This window comes from Anabrus simplex, chromosome 2 (genome assembly GCF_040414725.1).
Source record: "Anabrus simplex isolate iqAnaSimp1 chromosome 2, ASM4041472v1, whole genome shotgun sequence".
NCBI lineage: Eukaryota > Metazoa > Arthropoda > Insecta > Orthoptera > Tettigoniidae > Anabrus > Anabrus simplex.
Genome location: NC_090266.1, coordinates 287,217,811 through 287,237,038, shown reverse-complemented (window position 1 = coordinate 287,237,038; position 19,228 = coordinate 287,217,811). Strand labels below are relative to the sequence as shown.

Here is a 19,228-nt window from a genome sequence, read left to right as displayed (position 1 = left end):
GCATGAAATGATAATTCCGGTTAAAGATGAAACTGAAGAATTAAACCTTTTAAAGATGGTACTGGATGTAGCTAGGGACTATGGTATTGAACTGAACAAAGGGAAATGCCACCTACTGAAGAGGAAGGTTGAGTTCATGGAACATTTACTGGAAGATGGACGACCTTATCCGTCACCAGAGCAAACTAAAGCTGTAATGAATTTTGGAGAACCAAGAAATATGAAAGGAGTGCAGTCCTTTCTTGGTTTAACTGGATACTCTAGGAAATTCATGCCAGAATACTCTGTTATTGCAAGACCATTAAGTGACCTGCTGAGGGAAGACAACGAATTTCAATTTTCCTTTGAAGCATTCAAGGAAGCTTTATCAAGAAGTCCTGTTTTACACATCTATAATTCTTCATACGAGACCGAACTTCATACTGATGCAAGTAAGTTTGGAAATGGAGCTGTACTGATGCAGAGATCACCTGAAGATTGTCAATTACATCCTGTATATTACATAAGCAAAGAGACAACACTACAACAAGAAAAGTATCACAGTTGTGAGCTTGAAGTATTAGCAATCATTGTTGCATGGAAGAAGTTTAAAGTGTATGTTGTGGGAATAGACTTCAAAATTATCACAAATTGTGCTGCCTTCGAAAAGACAATGCATAAGAAAGATCTGATCCCTAAGGCTGCAAGATGGGCCTTGATGTTGGAAGAGTACCGATATACCATCGAACATAGAAGTGGAACGAGGATGCGTCATGTTGATGCTCTGAGCCGTCATCCTTTATTCCTGAGTCTCTGGTTGCCCTAGTGAGGAAAGCACAACAAGAAGATGAAGGTCTTAGCGCGATCAAGATATTATGCTAGGAGTGGCCTTACAAGGACTTTGTGATTCGTGATGACATACTTGTGTAAATTGTGTAAATTGTCCCTTAACAGAAAACTGGAAAACAAGAAGGATTCCTGCATCCTTTATCCAACGAAAATGTGCCATTGCATACATATCATGTAGATCATATGGGACCCTTGGAATTGAGTCATAAAGGATATCATCACATATTTTCAGCAGTTGACTGTTTTACGAAATTCGTTTGGCTGTACCCATCAAAGTCTACTGCGACAAAAGAGGTCATTGCCAAACTGGAGGAACAGAGAGCAATATTCAGAAACTCTGTACAAACAATATCTGTCCGAGGACCAGCCTTTACATCTCATGAATTTGAAGAATACTGCAAGACCGAAAACATCAAACACCTGCTTGTTACAATGGGACTGCCATGAGTAAATGGTCAGTTAGAGAGAATCAATTCTGTGATTGCCTCAGTACTTGCAAAACTTTCGATATTGGATCCAAAAAAATGGTACAAGCATGTCGAGGCTGTGCAGCAGGCCATCAACTCCACGTACCATCATAGTATTGGAAGGACACCATTTGAACTATTAACAGGAGTCAGAATGAGATACAAGACTGATCTAATGATTGCTGACCTCATCCATGAAGAACATGTGGAAGAATTTGAAGCGGAAAGAAAAAATCTGAGGAAAGATCAAAAATGGCAAATCCTCAAAGTTTAGCAAGGAAGTCAAAAGTCTTTCAGCCGACATCGCTGCTCTGCTCGACAGTATCAGCTGGGAGACCTCATTGCAATAAAGCGTACCCAGGCAGAACCAGGACTTGAAATAAGGAAGAAGTTTCTTCGACTGTATCGGGTTACAAAAGTGAAACCCCAGGACACTTATGATGTGTTGTGAAGGTGAACATGAGGGTCTCAGACAAACTCCAAGCTGTGCTGAGTACATGAAGCCATGGACTGATGGTTACGTGTCATCCAGGACGGATGACCAGTAGAATGGCCGAATGTGGGAGAGTGAATCATATGGGCAGCGTCAAAGAGGACAGTTGGTGTCTGTCAAGGGAACTCTGGGAAAAAGGGACAGACAGTCTATTGTCATGTGTTGGATATGCTCACAGTTCAGCTAAGGCGTGTGTTGTGCTCTTCTCCTACTTGTTTGTAGTTCATTGAGTGTTTCTATGTTCAAGTTAATATTAGGTGTGTAATAAATCTCTCAAATCCTACAATTATGTAGACATTTTAGATTCTTCCTCTCTTGTTCCCAGAACTTGCTTTTCATGTGATAGATCTTGAAACAAGGGTACACATAAAATGCTACACCTCATTCCTTGCTGCAATGAAAATTCTATCTTGCTGCCTTTCCTTTCTTTGAGCACACTTAGAAAATGTGAGATGTACCCTTCACAGCTGATGTTTGGAGCACCTCATGTCAAGGTGAGAGAAATGTACATCACTTGTCATCATGTTATTTTTTCTTCATCCCACAAACCACTTTTGGAAGGTTTTTGGAGACGCCCAGGTGCCGGAAATTTGTCCTTTTGTTTGTTCTTTTATGTGCCAGTAAATCTACCAACATGAGGTTAAACATATTTGAGCACCTTCAAATACCATCGGACTGAGCCAGAATTGAACCTGCCAAGTAGGGGCCAGAAGGCCAGCGCCTCAACTGTCTGAGCCACTCAGTCTGGCTACATCACTTGTACTTGCTCTGCCATGATGAGTGGATGGTAGGTCTGAGTTCCTGTCTACAGCAGATTCCTAACAAGTAGCTCACAAAATTCTTTTTTTGAGACAGCTTGTATCTAGGATGAGTGAATGGTGAATGCATTCAAAATAATGATGTTCAGCAGGTGGAAAAATAATTTCTTGTTCACATCCATGTTCGCTGGGAAATACTGCAACTATTGGCCATACGATCACTCTTGTCAAAATAGCCCCTATGGGAATTGTAACTTTTGACAGTGTGAGATTTCAGTTGTAATTGAGAGAATTTTCCACCTTTCTGTACATTTTTATTATTATTTTTCTATATCTAGGATGAACACATAGATATAGGGAAACAATTGAACTTAATGTATTGAAAGATGGAAAATTCTCTCATTTACAATGTCAATACAGATCCATATAATGAAGTTAGAAAGAAATAATATAAGAGAAGAAGAAACTATGGACAGATAAATTTTCAGAAAGAGGGTAGTAAGTATGGAAGGATTCCAAGGAAGATTGAACAAGTAGCCTGGTGCGAAGTGGTCCGAGGACAGAAGGAAACAGCATAGTGAAAGTATGAAAGAATATTGGAAGGAACAGAAGAGAAAACAACAAAGTATGAAGAACTGAATTGAAATTGGCACGTGGTCCTTAGCAGGCCTCATCGGAAAGAAGTAGTTCATAAATTAAGTGTGAGGTGTCAGTGCATTGCCATTGTCATAAACTGAATGCTTTGTTTTAAGCAAAATGGGAAGTCTTCACATTCTTTTACACAATGCAGTGACCTATTAATCACTAACAAAAGGAGTAGATCCTTTTCATAAGCCAGAATTCACGGTGAACCATACGGTTGACATATCAACCATTTGTGATTTTCAAGGCATAATGCTATGGTTGATAAATTGACCCGTTGGTTAATACATCAACCACTAGTGTGAAAAAGGTTAAGGCAGGGTGCTTCCCTGGACCTAAGCACTAGTTGTCCAACTTCAGAATCTCTAATGGTGTGCTTACAGGGTAAGATATTGTGCCCCATCTGTTTCTCATATGTATAATAATATATAATTTACTTTACATCCATTCTTACCTTTTTCTGGTAAGTAAAGTGTATGCACATACCTTAAATGGATGTTTCATTAATTTTTATTTTTGGATTTCCCAATTTGTCTTTAATTTACTCACCCATTTAAGGTTAATGAAAGAGAGAGACTTTTAAAAAATATTTCAGTGTTCTGACAAGGCACATTTTATATATTTCAGCTGAACTTGGTGATTATGATGAGGCCTACCATACTCCAGCTGTGGTGTCAGAGTTCCGTTTTGTGCCTAATCAAACTGAAGAAATGGAAATTGCATTTCTTGAAGAGTTTAAAAAACTTGGGTAAGTAATGCCTATGTTAAAGTCTACAGATTGCAGTAGAAATAGTATGTGGGGTTGTGCAGTGGACCTCATTAGTGCTTAGGAACTTCATAAATTCAAAGTCCTGATTTCTATCATATTAAATATACATAAAATTAACCCCACTTACTGCGTCAAGATTTTCTACTATTTCCCAGCTCTGAATGTGAGCAGAATTTGGTATATGATTTCCAACGCAGGTAAGAGCCCTTGCAGTCAGAGGCATGTTGGGGAAAGAACATAATGTGGAAAAGATCATAAGTGTGTTACATATTTGTCTTGTGATAGCCTAGTTATAGATAAGAAGAAAAGTTTTGCAATCACTTGCTAACAAAAACAAAGTTAAAATCTTTCATGAAGTGGATAGGCATCCACATCGTAAGCATGTAGAGTTGGCGCGAATGTTAAAATTTGGTCCGAACCAATGCTGGGTACTGCTGAAGTGTTGTCATGTTTAAGATGATGGTCAAAGTTGCTCTCTCACACATGGATAAGTAATTGCGGTGATCGGACGAGAACCGGTGTATTCAACATGGTATGGCTTCATGGTTGAAGAGTGTGACCAGAAATCAATGTTTAATAACCCAGTGGTCTGAAACTTAAAGCTTCAACTAACTGTTCAACATTTAAATTTTCATTAGAAAGAAAGTGACCTGCAAAAAAAGTTGTTAGTTTTATAGCCCAAAATCCAAAAGGTTTTTAATATTTGTTTTCTCATGTTTTTCACATTTTTTTATTGCTCTTCTCTCATCTTCACATTAAATCGTTTTTCTGTTTAACACGTTCTTTCCTTGTCCCATGCTGAAATGACTTAAGAGGTTTTACTTACTTTTCCCCTAGCTGTTCAATGTTGCACTTACACAGGTGGGTTTTCAGCAAGGCTGGGAGAGGAGAGGTCTAGAACTGGGGAAGTAGCAGGTACAACACCAACATTTGCTCATGGAAAGGAATCTTCAGGTTTGCTGATGTTGGGGTTTGAAGTTGTCGTATTTTGAATGCAAGCTTACTGCTACCTAATTTGTACCATTTGCTGTGTGATTGTCAATAGTGTTGTCCAGTTAGGGTCGTATATTTTTATTTTCTTAAAAAACTTTTTTCTTAGCATTCAGTCTGCAAGCATGTAGAAGTAAATAGAATTTTTAAATAAGTTTTTAAATATGAGGGCCATTTCAAAACTCCTGTACAGAGCGCATGCGTCTCCGTAATGGTGGAAGAGACTTACAGCTATCACCTTGTGATTTCAGTGTTATGATAATTTGTGTTTTGAGTGAGAAATTCTGATTTGAGATGGAGGAAGAAAATGACTTGTTGTTCAGAAAATCTGAACACCTGTCCCACCTGTTGCCCATAAATCTTAATGATTTTGATGGGATGAATGAGGAATGCCAGCCAGATAAAAAGGCTGAAACACTGTGTTCATTTCTCAAACATCTGTTGGAAGAGCTTCATGTGCATGTGAAAAATTCACTCTGCTTTGTTCAATCCAAATATTTATAAATTCGTCAAATTTTTCTGATTCTGAAGAATAGGTACTCCAAGCTTTTATAGTAGAGGGAGCATTGCGAGCTTCAACTTTGTCTCCAGGTTAGTGAGAAATTAGATTGTGGCCAGCGTGTCCTTCCTTCTTGTTGAGAGGAGTATACTCACCATGCTGTAACACCATCTTCACCTGTGTACACTGGACTGCTGGACATGTATTCTGGGTGTTGTATCACATTCAAACTATGTGCCAGGTCATAACAAACTTGCTCACTCACTGATTCCTCTAAGTCCAAATTGTGTTCAAAGTTCAAACTGTCCTCCTAACCTTCACTGTCATTTTCTTCAGCTTCACTGAACTCTTCTCCTGCACCCTGTTGCTCTAAATCAAACAATTCTCTTCATACCTTGTCTTGTTCAACTCTGAACAACTTACTTCTGTTTCGTTCTTTTTTTCGCATTGTCCGAAATCTTCCTAATTCTATTCTCTTCATCGGCATTCATCATTAGATGTAGAAATCAACAGGGCGCTTGAAATATAAAAGACCAGTTCGGAAGCAAAATGTCTGTATCTTGATTTCCCACACAACAATAGATTGCCAAGCTGGCGAAATGTTGTTCTGAAATTATCCGCTACAATTAGATGATTTATAACTTAGGTTCGGCAGTCTACCGAAACTAATTTTGAGTAGTAAATTTATGAACTACTTAAAAACAAACATATGGTAACTGTATTATATTTAGAAAAGAAACAACTTAATTAAAATAGAATGACGTGTTTCGTTCTTGATAGAACATCATCAAATTCTATCAAATCACACTCATATTTAAAAATGTATAAACATTTGTGTTTATTTCTGTTTAACCCTTATACGCTCAGCGAGCCGATCTATCGGCTCGGGTGGTATTGCTTAAAACACTCAGCGTGCCGATCTATCGGCTTTGTGTTCGGACGGCTGTATAAGTACCTTAATGGACCCCCAGATTTCAGGAAAAGACATTAATAGTAGCTTTTGGATTTAGTTTACACTTTTCTCGAGAGATACAGACACTAAGCTCACCTGTTTGGAACAAATGAAGTTATCAAACCGCGTATGTTCACCGCATGACGAGTTGAAGTGTGCTGCTTGCCAGTACAGTCTCATTTAAGCTTCAAAATACGTGTTTTCCTTCGTTTTATTGTTTCCATTTTAATAATAGATTATTGATAATTATTTGTTTATATTCTACATTTATCAGTGTTCTCAAGTGAATTTTAGTTTAACATTTCGTGTTATTAGATTTTCGTGCCACGAGTAGGCCTAATTTTTTTACATGGCTGGGCCAAGTTCTAGACTAAATAATTCCGATGTTTTGGATTAATTAGATGCTTTAGATGATGACGGTGACGTTATAGCCGATATTGATTCGTATTTCAGTCCGACTCATTGGCTGAATGATCAGCGTTGAGGTATTCGGTTCAGAGGGCCCGGGTTTGATTCGCGGCCAGGTCGGGAATTTTAATCGCCATTGATTAATTCTTCTGACCCGGGGCCTGTGTGTTTGTGTTTGTCCCAACACTTTCTTCTTCATATTCAGACAACACACTACACTACAAACTACCACGGTAACACGCGATAGTGATTACTTCCCCCATATAGGGTTGGCGTCAGCAAGGGCATCCGGCCATAAACCACCAGCCAAATCTACATGTGCGACACAGTTCGCACCCGCGACCCCACAGGTGTGGGAAACGCTGTAGATAAAGAAGAAGTGATTCGGATTTTACAGGTACTGATGATAGGAGAATGTTTTCCAAAACACAAATGCTGACTCCGGAAGGTACGTGTACAGTTCTTTACGTCAGGTGCTATAACTCATGACTAAATAAGAATACAAAAAACAAAATTATATCATGTTATACAGAATTAAATGCTCTTATTTTCAGAATGACTGAACAACAATATCACTAAAGAACATATTACTTTTTTAGTATTTAAAAACAGATTTTTATTTTTTGTAATATATTTTCAAATTTCAAAATTTATTTTCAAGTAAAATATGCCATGAACAATTTTGGGATATTTTTTTCCTAAAACGATATTAAATAGTGTACTACTGTAATTTGTTTCAATTTTGTAACTGGGGATTTCTTTATACGGCAATTTTTTACATTTTAACATGCATAATCATGAAAAATGGCCTGAGTGTTTTGGGCTTGACCGGTGAAAATAGCCTGAGAGCAAAAGGGTTAATACTTAGGAGCTTGAAATCTGGAACTTATCTTAATGAAGTCCACTTTTCTCTCCACACTAGAATAGAATGCGAAGTGTTGAAAAACCGTTCCTGTGTCATTGATGCGAGTCCAGCTGGCTAGCCAGACCATTGACCTTCTGCCACTCCATGCCATGCCCCCGCCCTGGCTAGGCCAATGACATGTATTTTACTTTTAGGTGTTTTATTTTCAGTGGTCCCCTTATTATTATTATTATTATTATTATTATTATTATTATTATTATTATTATTATTATTATTATTATTATTATTATTATTATTATTATTATTATTATTATTATTATTATTATTATTATTATTATTATTATTATTATTATTATTATTATTATTATTATTATTATTATTATTATTATTATTATTATTATTATTATTATTATTATTATTATTATTATTATTATTATTATTATTATTATTATTATTATTATTATTATTATTATTATTATTATTATTATTATTATTATTATTATTATTATTATTATTATTATTATTATTATTATTATTATTATTATTATTATTATTATTATTATTATTATTATTATTATTATTATTATTATTATTATTATTATTATTATTATTATTATTATTATTATTATTATTATTATTATTATTATTATTATTATTATTATTATTATTATTATTATTATTATTATTATTATTATTATTATTATTATTATTATTATTATTATTATTATTATTATTATTATTATTATTATTATTATTATTATTATTATTATTATTATTATTATTATTATTATTATTATTATTATTATTATTATTATTATTTGCAAACAATTAAATGAAGTATGGTGGGGAGGGAGTACCGTGATCGATAAAGGTGACATGAATAATACAAACTTATTCTAAAAGACTGCTACACCACCTCTTCCGGTTTAAATGTTTCATAGAGAAAATGGTAAGGTATTGTTGATGGTTGTGAAGGAACAGTAGAATGTTATTTTTTGTTAGACAATTTCTAAAATTAAAACGATGATGGTTTTGGTTACAAAATGAAGGAATGTTTGAGTATTGAAAATTCAAATTTGTACCATTGTCACCGCTTAGGATGAAGAGTATATATCAAACATCTAAGATTATTTTATCCACTTACGTTGCTGATAGTGATACATGTTAGAGGGCTTTCTGAAGTGAAACTTTTTAAACATTCCCATTTTTGTTTTATTAATATCTTTTAATGTCAATTTGGATTAAAATATATATGGGACACACAAGAATAACATCTAAGAAGAAAAATAGGTTATAAAAGCAAATCTTTCCATTCTGCTGAAAGGACTTTTATTGATTTACTAATGTTTCTTAATGTTTTGCAGTGGTCTGACTCCAGCTCAAGCAGAGATGAATTATTTAAATAAAGTAAAATGGCTGGAAATGTATGGTGTTGACAATCACACAGTTTTGGTAAGTTGAAAATTGAATTGCCTAAATTATTTTTACGTTTTTGTCTGAAAAATATTTGAAATGTTCTGTACTTACTGTACTTTCTGGTCAGCTGACTTCTCAAAAAAACCACTTTGATACATGAAATTATAATTGTTTGTAGCATTGAGCTGATGCTCTTCCTGTTGATATTGAGTCTGTGGTGATGAACATTTTCAACTTCTTTCATATTATCTTAAAGCGTAGACTTTCAAAGACCACTAAATGACATATATTATTTTGGGGATGCTAGGTTGTGTAATAATAATAATAATAATAATAATAATAATAATAATAATAATAATAATAATAATAATAATAATAATAACAATAGTAACAACAATAATAATACCGGATCTTTAATTGAGGAAATGACACAAGCAGAGACCTACAAGTACCTGGAATTTGCTCAGAATACAACTCTGGAGCACAAGAAAATAAAACAGGAACTCCTTGACCAATACACATCGAGGTTGCATCAGTTTTTACCTAGCTACCTAAATGCCAAGAACAAAATTAAAGCAATAAACACGTACACTAAACTCTTGTTCGTTTGGTATTCTGAAATGGTCTGCTACAGAAATAGACATTTTGCTCACCACCTATAGATTGAGCCCTTATTGAAGTGCTCATTTAGTTAATCAGTCATTTATTCGAATGTACAGAGAATATTTCATTTTTATTAAGTACTAGTAACTGGCAGTGAACATCCATATTCAGCAACACACGTCGCAATTTCTGCAGGGAACCTGGAGGTCGGGTTTGTTTGCTTGCCAGCCAAGATAAGGAGGAGGAATTTCAACATGACTTACACAATGCAGAACAAGGAAACAATAGAACTCGAACGGCCAGACCAACAGACAATATTTCAGAGGCGTGGCGAGAGTCTACAGGAGCTGCAAACGTATGTTTGAATTAAGCATCGAGTACGCAATGTGTTGAGCCAATGAAATGATGGAGCCACAGTTAATTTGGCTATGCACTGTTCTATGCAAGTATGACCGTGTTGGTTAGTTACCCTATTATTTGGCGAGATTCTGTGCAGGTAACATCGTGAGAAGAAGTTTTCATTTACGCGAGTGATCGTGTGGGGACTTGTAAATTTTGTTGGAAGACGCTCAGCCTGCATTTAATCTATTCAAGTTTTCTAATACTAGGAGAATGGCATTTAACTTTCGATTTCCAGAGGGAGAGAACAGTTTTATTTAATCATTTCAAATGCATAGTAGCCTGCCTGTGTAAATAGTTTCCTGAGGGCATAAACTTTAAAATATCCAGTCCAGCTTTTAAATGGGAAATATTTGACCTAGTTACGTGATTAGATAAGAGAAGTTGTTCCGCGACTGAATGGGAACTGGTTTCACGGTCAGTGGAAATTACCCCGGCTGTAGTATTCTAGTAACTGTCTGGTATAATCTTGACCTAGTTTCTACATCGTGAACGAAGGGATGTTTTAGACGACATCCAGAAGCTGAAGCAGCGACAGATAATACGACATCACTTTTCGTCACCAGAATGGAGACCAAAGGACTGATCCAAGTCTTTTCTGAAGGCTTCATCATCGATATCGCTGGCTAAAACCTGACGGGGGCCGACTGTTTCCTGAAAGGCTGGTGGCGATAAGTCAACGAAATAAATGAGTACAGAATTTTCAGTGTAATTATGTGAATGTGAATGTGTTTTAATGTTGCAAAAGGGGATAGGTTAGTTTTAATATTTAATTACAGTAAATTTTGCTTTGTTTGGAAGGACTACGTCCTATTTAAAATAAATGATAGGAAGCTTGTTAATGTAAATATAATTGTAATGTAAATGTGGACCGTTTGCATGAGGTCGCAGCTTGCTTTCTTACATTTTATTCTGATTTATTTAGCTGAGTGGTTAGTGTCATTTCTTTTACGAGTCACTTTCTTATTTTAGCCTCACCGAGCTCGATAGCTGCAGTTGCTTAAGTGCGGCCAGTATCCAGTATTCGGGAGATAGTAGGTTCGAACCCCACTGTCGGCAGCTCTGAAGATGGCTTTCCGTGGTTTCCCATTTTCACACCAGGGAAATGCTGGGGCTGTACCTTAATTAAGGCCACGGCCGCTTCCTTCCCAGTCCTAGGCCTTTCCTGTCCCATCGTCGCCATAAGACATATCTGTGTCGCGACGTAAAGCCAATAGCAAAAACACAAAAAACAAAATTATTTTAGCCTCATATGTATTTTTGATTTGTTTTGATGTTTGAGATGCAGTGTAATGCTCAGGGCTTAAATGTAAATAAGGATTCAAATTAAAGTCAGGAAGGACTATATTGAAGTATTATGAATGGGAGCTCAAAGTGTACGGAAACATGCCGTCAGGTTTTCTGGGATTTATTGCATGATGTGTGAATGAGAGTGTATGAGATGGTGGAGTTTGGATCCACAAATTTTGATAGCGTCATCTTCACGACTATTTTGTATATCAAGATTGTAAATTAGTAATTGATTCACGAGTTCCGCGAACACAGTTTCATATTTCGAGTCCTGAATATTAGAATAAATTTTCTGTAAAACTTATTATTATTATTATTATTATTATTATTATTATTATTATTATTATTATTATTATTATTATTATTATTATCAATATGTGTTTCTTGAGTTGTAGGATTGAGGTATTTCAGTAACTTTCCGATGTTCAGACATGATCGATTGTCAGTGTGGCAATTTCTTAGTTTCAGTTTATCATATTTATTACAGAGTTGGCCACTTTATTATTCATGTTTAACTTTAAGCGCAAGTGCTTTGATTTGTGATCAGCGCGGTCTTGTTTCTTTTCATGCGAGCGTATGTTAGACGATGTCATTTTATATATTTTTTCAGATTCGGCAACTTTAATACATGAGATATTATTTAGTGTGATTTTGAGTAAGAGGACGCATTCCTCATGTGAAAGGCCTGCATCTTCATGTTTTTGTGTCTTGCCTCGGGTAGACTGTTGAGCAGTGTGTGTAAAGGGTTGGACCCTGTGTTTTTGGTATTTGCTGCTTTATTTTGGGAGACTGATTCTCTGCTTTTGAGTCATTCCACCGTGTGTTGACGAGGGTGATATGTTTGTCTACCGAGGAGAGTTTTATTTTAGCGGCCTATGCTTCGTGATGATTTTATTGGTTTTTGTCCTTGTCACTACATGTTGCTGCTGACGAGTTTTATATCACAATGTTTTGTTAGGATTTTCTTTTATGATATAACTGTGCTGAGGAATATTTTGTGTCATGTAATCTTTTTGAGGATACAACGTTGAATTATGTGTTGAAAATTAAAGCGTACTCTGTAATTTTTTTTAAATTTATGTCATGGAATTTATTTCAGGAACCTGCATTGAATAGGAAGTGTTGCTTAAAGTGTATTTAGTTTCCTTATATTTTCCATCGAGGCTTTGAGTGAATGAGAGTTGCAAGAATGCCACATGCTTTTCTTGGTGAGCCCTGGAAAATATGGCATCATGTTTTTGTTTTTTGAATGTGTATATTTGCCATTTATGTGATTTTGATTTGTGAGGTTCCGATCCACATTGTTTGTTGTGCTCATGAGATTGCTCATGATTTGGGGTATATATATTTGTGCGTAGGATGTTTTACCACTCAGCGCGTTATGTTTTGTATAGTTAGGTTAGTTTTTTCTCCCCTTTTTGCATATTAAATCATGTTTTTTCTTAAGGTTATGGACCCCCCCCCGCTGCAATGTTAAATGTGCAGGAAAGGGGAACGTACTCATCTACATTTCAAAGTGTTAACAAAAAGTAAAGCCAGGAGTGTAGTGCAAGCACGCAAGTCCAAGGTGTAAAATTAATGAAACTTCAAGATTTGATTTGATGTGTTAAGTATGTGTGTCGGCATACATTGTACATTTGTACAGTCATAACGAAGAAAGATGAGTACATAGAAAAAACAATAGAATTTTTCAACAATGGTATTCAAGAATTACAGTGCGAACCTACAAAAAAATTTCAAAACTAAATAAAAGCTATCAAGAAAACAGGCTTTATTTTCACAAACAGGAAAAAGAAAGCCTCACCTTCAAAAATCCCAAACTCCGCACACTAAGAGCCCTCACCGAAATACACAAACAATCGTGTCCCATTAGACCTATAGTACATTTTAAAGATGCGCTAAGTTACAATTTGGGCAAACAACTCAACCTAATTCTAAAAGAGAAAATTTCACTTAAAGAAGACATATCAATTAAAAACAGCCTAGAACTAATTAAAGAACTAAATAAACTTAAAATAAACAGACAGCACACGTATGATATCCTTCGACATCACTAATATGTACACCAATATACCAATAGATGAATCCATTAAAATTATCAAAAATCTTCTTAAAGAAATCACTTCTCTACAAGAAACCAAAGAAATTATTAGCCTTCTTAGAACAACACTACACCAAAATTGCTTTGCATTCAGTGACAAAATCTATTGCCGAAAAGAAGGGTTAGCCATTGGGTCATCATTATCAGGTACAATAGCAAACATTTTTCTGAATAACCTCGAAAACCTCTTCTTAATGGGCCGGCATTCAAAAGGAATCGTACACTGGAGCAGATACGTGGATGACGTCATATGCATATATGATAATGACATCACGAATGCACACCAGTTATTAAACACACTAAATTCTTTACACAAGTCTATCATTTTCACAATGGAGCTAGAAACTAACAAGAAAATAAACTATTTAGACATCACAATCAACAGGAATAATGACAACCTATTTTACAAAGTGCACAGAAAGCCCACTCACACGTCGCACACTTTTGACAACGAGTTGAACCACCCATACACACACAAAATAACAGGACTGAATACAGTGATACACAGAGCTATCTCCATACCAATGAGCACAACGGATTTCATTGAAGAGATACAAATCATTAAACAAATTGCGAAAGAAAACAACTACCCTTCAGGCATAGTAGATATACAATTAAATAAACATAAGAAAAATCGCCAGAAAACCTCCACACATAACAAAGAAAAATACGTAGTTCTCAACTACGTTAACAAGAACACATACAAAGTAGCTAATATTTACAAGAAACAAGGTTTAAAAGTAGCCTTTAGAACGAACAACACACTACAGAGACACATCAGCAAGTGCAACCTAAAAAAAAAAAAAAAAAAAAAAAAAAAAGACCCTTTTTCAAAGTCAGGAGTATATGAACTCAAGTGCCAAGAACCTAACTGCAATGCCACATATGTAGGTCAGACGAAACGTACTTTCCACGCAAGATACAAAGAACACAAAAATGAGATCAGATATAATCGGCATTCAGCCTTCACACCATTTCACAGACATCAACACAGATCTGAAAATTTTACACATCAAAAATAAAAGTAAATCTTCAAATATAAAGGAAGCAATCAAAATTTACATCGCAAAAAATGCTAGTGTAACTAGCATAAATGACCATAAACACTTAAAAAATTCCCCACTCCTCGCTCTACTCACATAATATCTGGACAACACCTACTCATTAAATTAGTTTTTATCATAATAATAACATTTAATAGTTAGTCTCTATTTCAATTCCTTATTTTATTCACCTAAAATCATTAATTTTCATTCATCCGTATTACATAAAAGTACATTTAACATGAAGTAGTGTTGATAGAAGGTTCCACAGCGCTCCACTTTCTCCGCCCTACTTTCCCCTCCCCTTTCCACGGTACAGTATACTCTATTTTAACATCCAATAGAAAAGATCCACAACGCTCCACACGACCCCTGCCATGCTTCCCCTCCCGTCTCCGCGAGCAGTGTGCTTTACTCAAAACTTTCCATGACCTCAGTCCTGAAATAGTGTTTGGTGACAATGGACTTAGCATCAAGAGTCTAGATAAGTACGTACGTTTTTCATTATATTAAGGCCATGGCCGCTTCCTTCCCATTCTTAGGCCTTTCCTATCCCATCGTCGCCGTAAGACCTATCTGTGTCGGTGGGACATAAAGCAAAAAACCATACATACATACATTATCATTATAGACTGTTATGCCTTTCAGCGTTCAGTCTGCAAGCCTCTGTGAATTTACTAAACGTCGCCACAATCCTCGATTTGCAACTAGTGTTGTGGCCTCATTTAGTTCTATACCTCTTATCTTTAAATCGTTAGAAACTGAGTCTAACCATCGTCGTCTTGGTCTACCTCTACTTCTCTTACCCTCCATAGCAGAGTCCATTATTCTCCTAGGTAACCTATCCTCCTCCATTCGCCTCACATGACCCACCACCGAAGCCGGTTTATGTGTACAGCTTCATCCATCGAGTTCATTCCTAAATTAGCCTTTATCTCCTCATTCTGAGTACCCTCCTGCCATTCTTCCCACCTGTTTGTACCAGCAATAATTCTTGCTACTTTCATGTCTGTTACTTCTAACTTATGAATAAGATATCCTGAGTCCACCCAGCTTTCGCTTCCGTAAAGCAAAATTGGTCTGAAAACAGACCGATGTAAAGATAGTTTCGTCTGGGAGCTGACTTCCTTCTTACAGAATACTGTTGATCGCAACTGCGAGCTCACTCCATTAGCTTTACCACACCTTGATTCAATCTCACTTAATATATTACCATCCTGGGAGAACACACAATCTAAATACTTGAAATTATCGACCTGTTCTAGCTTTGTATCACCAATCTGACATTCAATTCTGTTGAATTTCTTACCTACTGACATCAATTTAGTCTTTGAGATGCTAATTTTCATACCATACTCATTGCACCTATTTTCAAGTTCCAAGATATTAGACTGCAGGATTTCGGCACAATCTGCCATTAAGACCAAGTCGTCAGCATAGGCCAGACTGCTTACTACATTTCCACCTAACTGAATCCCTCCCTGGCATTTTGTACCTGTCAGCAGATGATCCATGTAAACTATGAACAGCAAAGGTGAAAGATTACAGCCTTGTCTAACCCCTGTAAGTACCCTGAACCAAGAACTCATTCTACCATCAATTCTCACTGAAGCTCAATTGTCAACATAAATGCCTTTGATTGATTTTAATAATCTACCTTTAATTCCATAGTCCCCCAGTATGGCGAACGTCTTTTCCCTCGGTACCGTGTCATATGCTTTCTCTAGATCTACGAAACATAAACACAACTGCCTATTCCTCTCGTAGCATTTTTCAATTACCTGACGCATACTGAAAATCTGATCCTGACATCCTCTCTGTGGTCTGAAGCCACACTGGTTTTCATCCAACTTCCTCTCAACAACTGATCGCACCCTCCCTTCCAAGATGCCAGTGAATACTTTGCCTGGTATACTAATCAATGAGATACCTCGATAGTTGTTGCAATCCTTCCTGTTCCCTTGCTTATAGATAGGTGCAATTACTGCTTTTGTCCAATCTGAAGGTACCTTACCAACACTCCATGCTAATTTTACTAATCTATGAAGCCATTTCATCCCTGCCTTCCCACTATACTTAACCATTTCAGGTCTAATTTCATCTATTCCTGCTGCCTTATGACAATGGAGTTTATTTACCACCCTTTCCACTTCTTCGAGCATAAATTCACCGAAATCATCTTCCTGCTCCCCATGAGCTTGGCTGTTCGCAACACCACCAGGGTGATTTCCTTTTACATTGAGAAGATGTTCAAAATATTACCTCCACCTCTCCAGTGATTCCCTGGGGTCTATTATGAGATCACCTGAATTACTCAATACACTGTTCATTTCCTTTTTCCCTCCCTTCCTAAGATTCTTTATTACTGTCCAGAAAAGTTTCCCTGTTGCTTGACCTAGCCTTTCCAGGTTATTACCAAAATCTTCCCATGACTTCTTTTTGGATTCAACAACTATTTGTTTCGCTCTGTTTCTTTCATCTACGTACAAATCCCTGTCTGCCTCGGCCCTTGTTTGGAGCCATTTCTGATAAGCCTTCTTTTTACGTTTACAAGCTGCTCTCACTTCATCCTTCCACCAAGATGTCGCCTTTTCCCATCTTTACACACAGTTGTTCCTAAGCATTCCCTTGCTGTTTCTACTACAGCATCCCTGTATGCCACCCATTCACTTTCTATATCCTGAACCTGCTTACTGTCTACTGTTTGAAACTTCTCACCAATCATATCCATGTACTTCTGTCTAATTTCCTCGTCCTGGAGATTTTCCACCCTGATTCGTTTGCAGACAGATCTCACTTTCTCTACCCTAGGCCTAGAGATACTTAGTTCACTACAGATCAGATAATGGTCTGTAACATCGAAAAATCCGCAGAAAACTCGTACATTCCTAAAAGGTTTCCTGAATTCGAAGTCTGTTAAGATGTAGTCTATTATGGATCTGGTACCCCTAGCCTCCCATGTGTAGCGGTGAATAGCCTTATGCTTGAAGAATGTATTCGTAACAGCTAAACCCATACTAGCACAGAAGTCCAGCAAACACTTCCCATTCCCATTAGCTTCCATATCTTCCCCACATTTACCAATCACCCTTTTGTATCCTTCAGCTCTATTCCAAACTCTCGCATTGAAATCGCCCATTAGCACTATTCTATCCTTGCTGTTGACCCTGACCACGTCACTCAATGCTTCATAAAACTTGTCAACTTCATCCTCATCTGCACCCTCACATGGTGAATACACGGACACAGTTCTTGTCCTAATTCCTCCAACTGACAATTCCACCCACATCATTCGCTCATTTATGTGCCTAACAGAAACTATGTTGCGTGCAGTGGTATTCCTGATAAACAGCCCTACCCCAGACTCTGCCCTTCCCTTTCTAACACCCGCCAAGTACACTTTATAATCTCCTATCTCTTCCTCGTTATCTCCCCTTACCCGAATATCACTTACTCCTAGCACATCCAGATGCATTCTCTTTGCTGACTCAGCCAGTTCTACTTTCTTTCTTCCATAAGCCCCATTAATATTGATAGCTCCCCATCGAATTCCATTTTGTTCGCCAAGTTGTTTCCAAGGAGTTCCTCACCTGTCAAATGGGAGTGGGACTCCGTTACTCCCATAGGTCCGAGGCTTGGTTAAAATGTTCTGAGCTGGGTACATTCATGAAGCAGGATGCTACCCTACTTACACATAGTCCAAGTGAGGATCTCTCCTCTAACGGGTTATGGACCACCGGTGAATTGTATAGTCCTAGCCGCCTGAGGACAAGGAGGGCCAGGACTCAGAATAGGTCCGAGATGCCCACTCCCATTCCATAGCAACTGGTATTCCGACTCTCAGGACCACCTACTAGGCCACTCAGTCGTTCCCCATGGTTCACGAACTAGGACGTTGACTACAGTAACCGAGCAAAAAAAAGAAAAAACAAGTTCAAGTATCTGTTCTTCTTCGTTTCCCATTTTCAGTTCCCTCCTGGGTCCGGTTATGAGTCAAGGGCCTTCATTGTTGCGTGTCTCTCTGCCACTTATTTGCTGCTTCTAATATTTCTTTTGTCTTTCCTCCTCTCTTCTCTACACTCTCCTCCACTATAATCACCCACATTTTCAAGCCTTCCTTGTGGTATCTTTCCTGTTGATTTCTTCGAATGTACTTAATTTGAACTCGGTCTTCTCCCATTCGCATCATGTGGCCATACTACACTGCTGTGCAAAACTTAAGGTCGAAAGTAAGTTTCGCATGTTGTGTCTCTGCCAAGTAACATAGTTCGATGAAACTTGGACCATACATAGGAAGAACTGCTGCAGTATGGTTCTGTAGGCAACTGAAAAGAATATGCGATCAGACTACGTCATCTGCAAATGGTAGGACGTTTTGTGTGTTTCTTTCCATGTTCTGTGGATTTCATTCATCGCTGTGATGAGTATTGGCAACAGTATGCTTCCCCACCAAAATCCTGTTTCCGCTTCAAACCATTTTGTTCTTCTTATCTTGACCCACCTAACGAGTTGGTCATGCATTTAGGGGCGCACAGCTGTGAACTTGCATTTGGGAGATAGTGGGTTCGAACCCCACTGCGACAGCCCTGAAGATGGTTTTCTGTGCTCTCCCATTTTCACATTGGGCAAATCTAGGGCTGTACCATAATTAAGGCCTCATCTGCTTCCTTCCCACTCCTACGCCTTTCCCATACCATCGTCGCCA

At 37.2% G+C, this 19,228-nt stretch overlaps 1 protein-coding gene across 2 annotated transcripts in view; it reads left to right on the top strand.

Annotated features, from left to right (window-relative positions):
* yrt (erythrocyte membrane protein band 4.1-like yurt) overlaps positions 1–19,228 on the top strand; it is a 454,068-nt gene that overhangs the window by 126,478 nt on the left and 308,362 nt on the right. For both annotated transcript variants that reach the window (XM_067140591.2, XM_067140590.2), the window contains exons 5-6: positions 3,816–3,936; positions 9,036–9,123. In XM_067140591.2, coding sequence (XP_066996692.1) covers positions 3,816–3,936; positions 9,036–9,123 — 209 coding nt within the window. The remainder of the gene's footprint in view (positions 1–3,815; positions 3,937–9,035; positions 9,124–19,228) is intronic.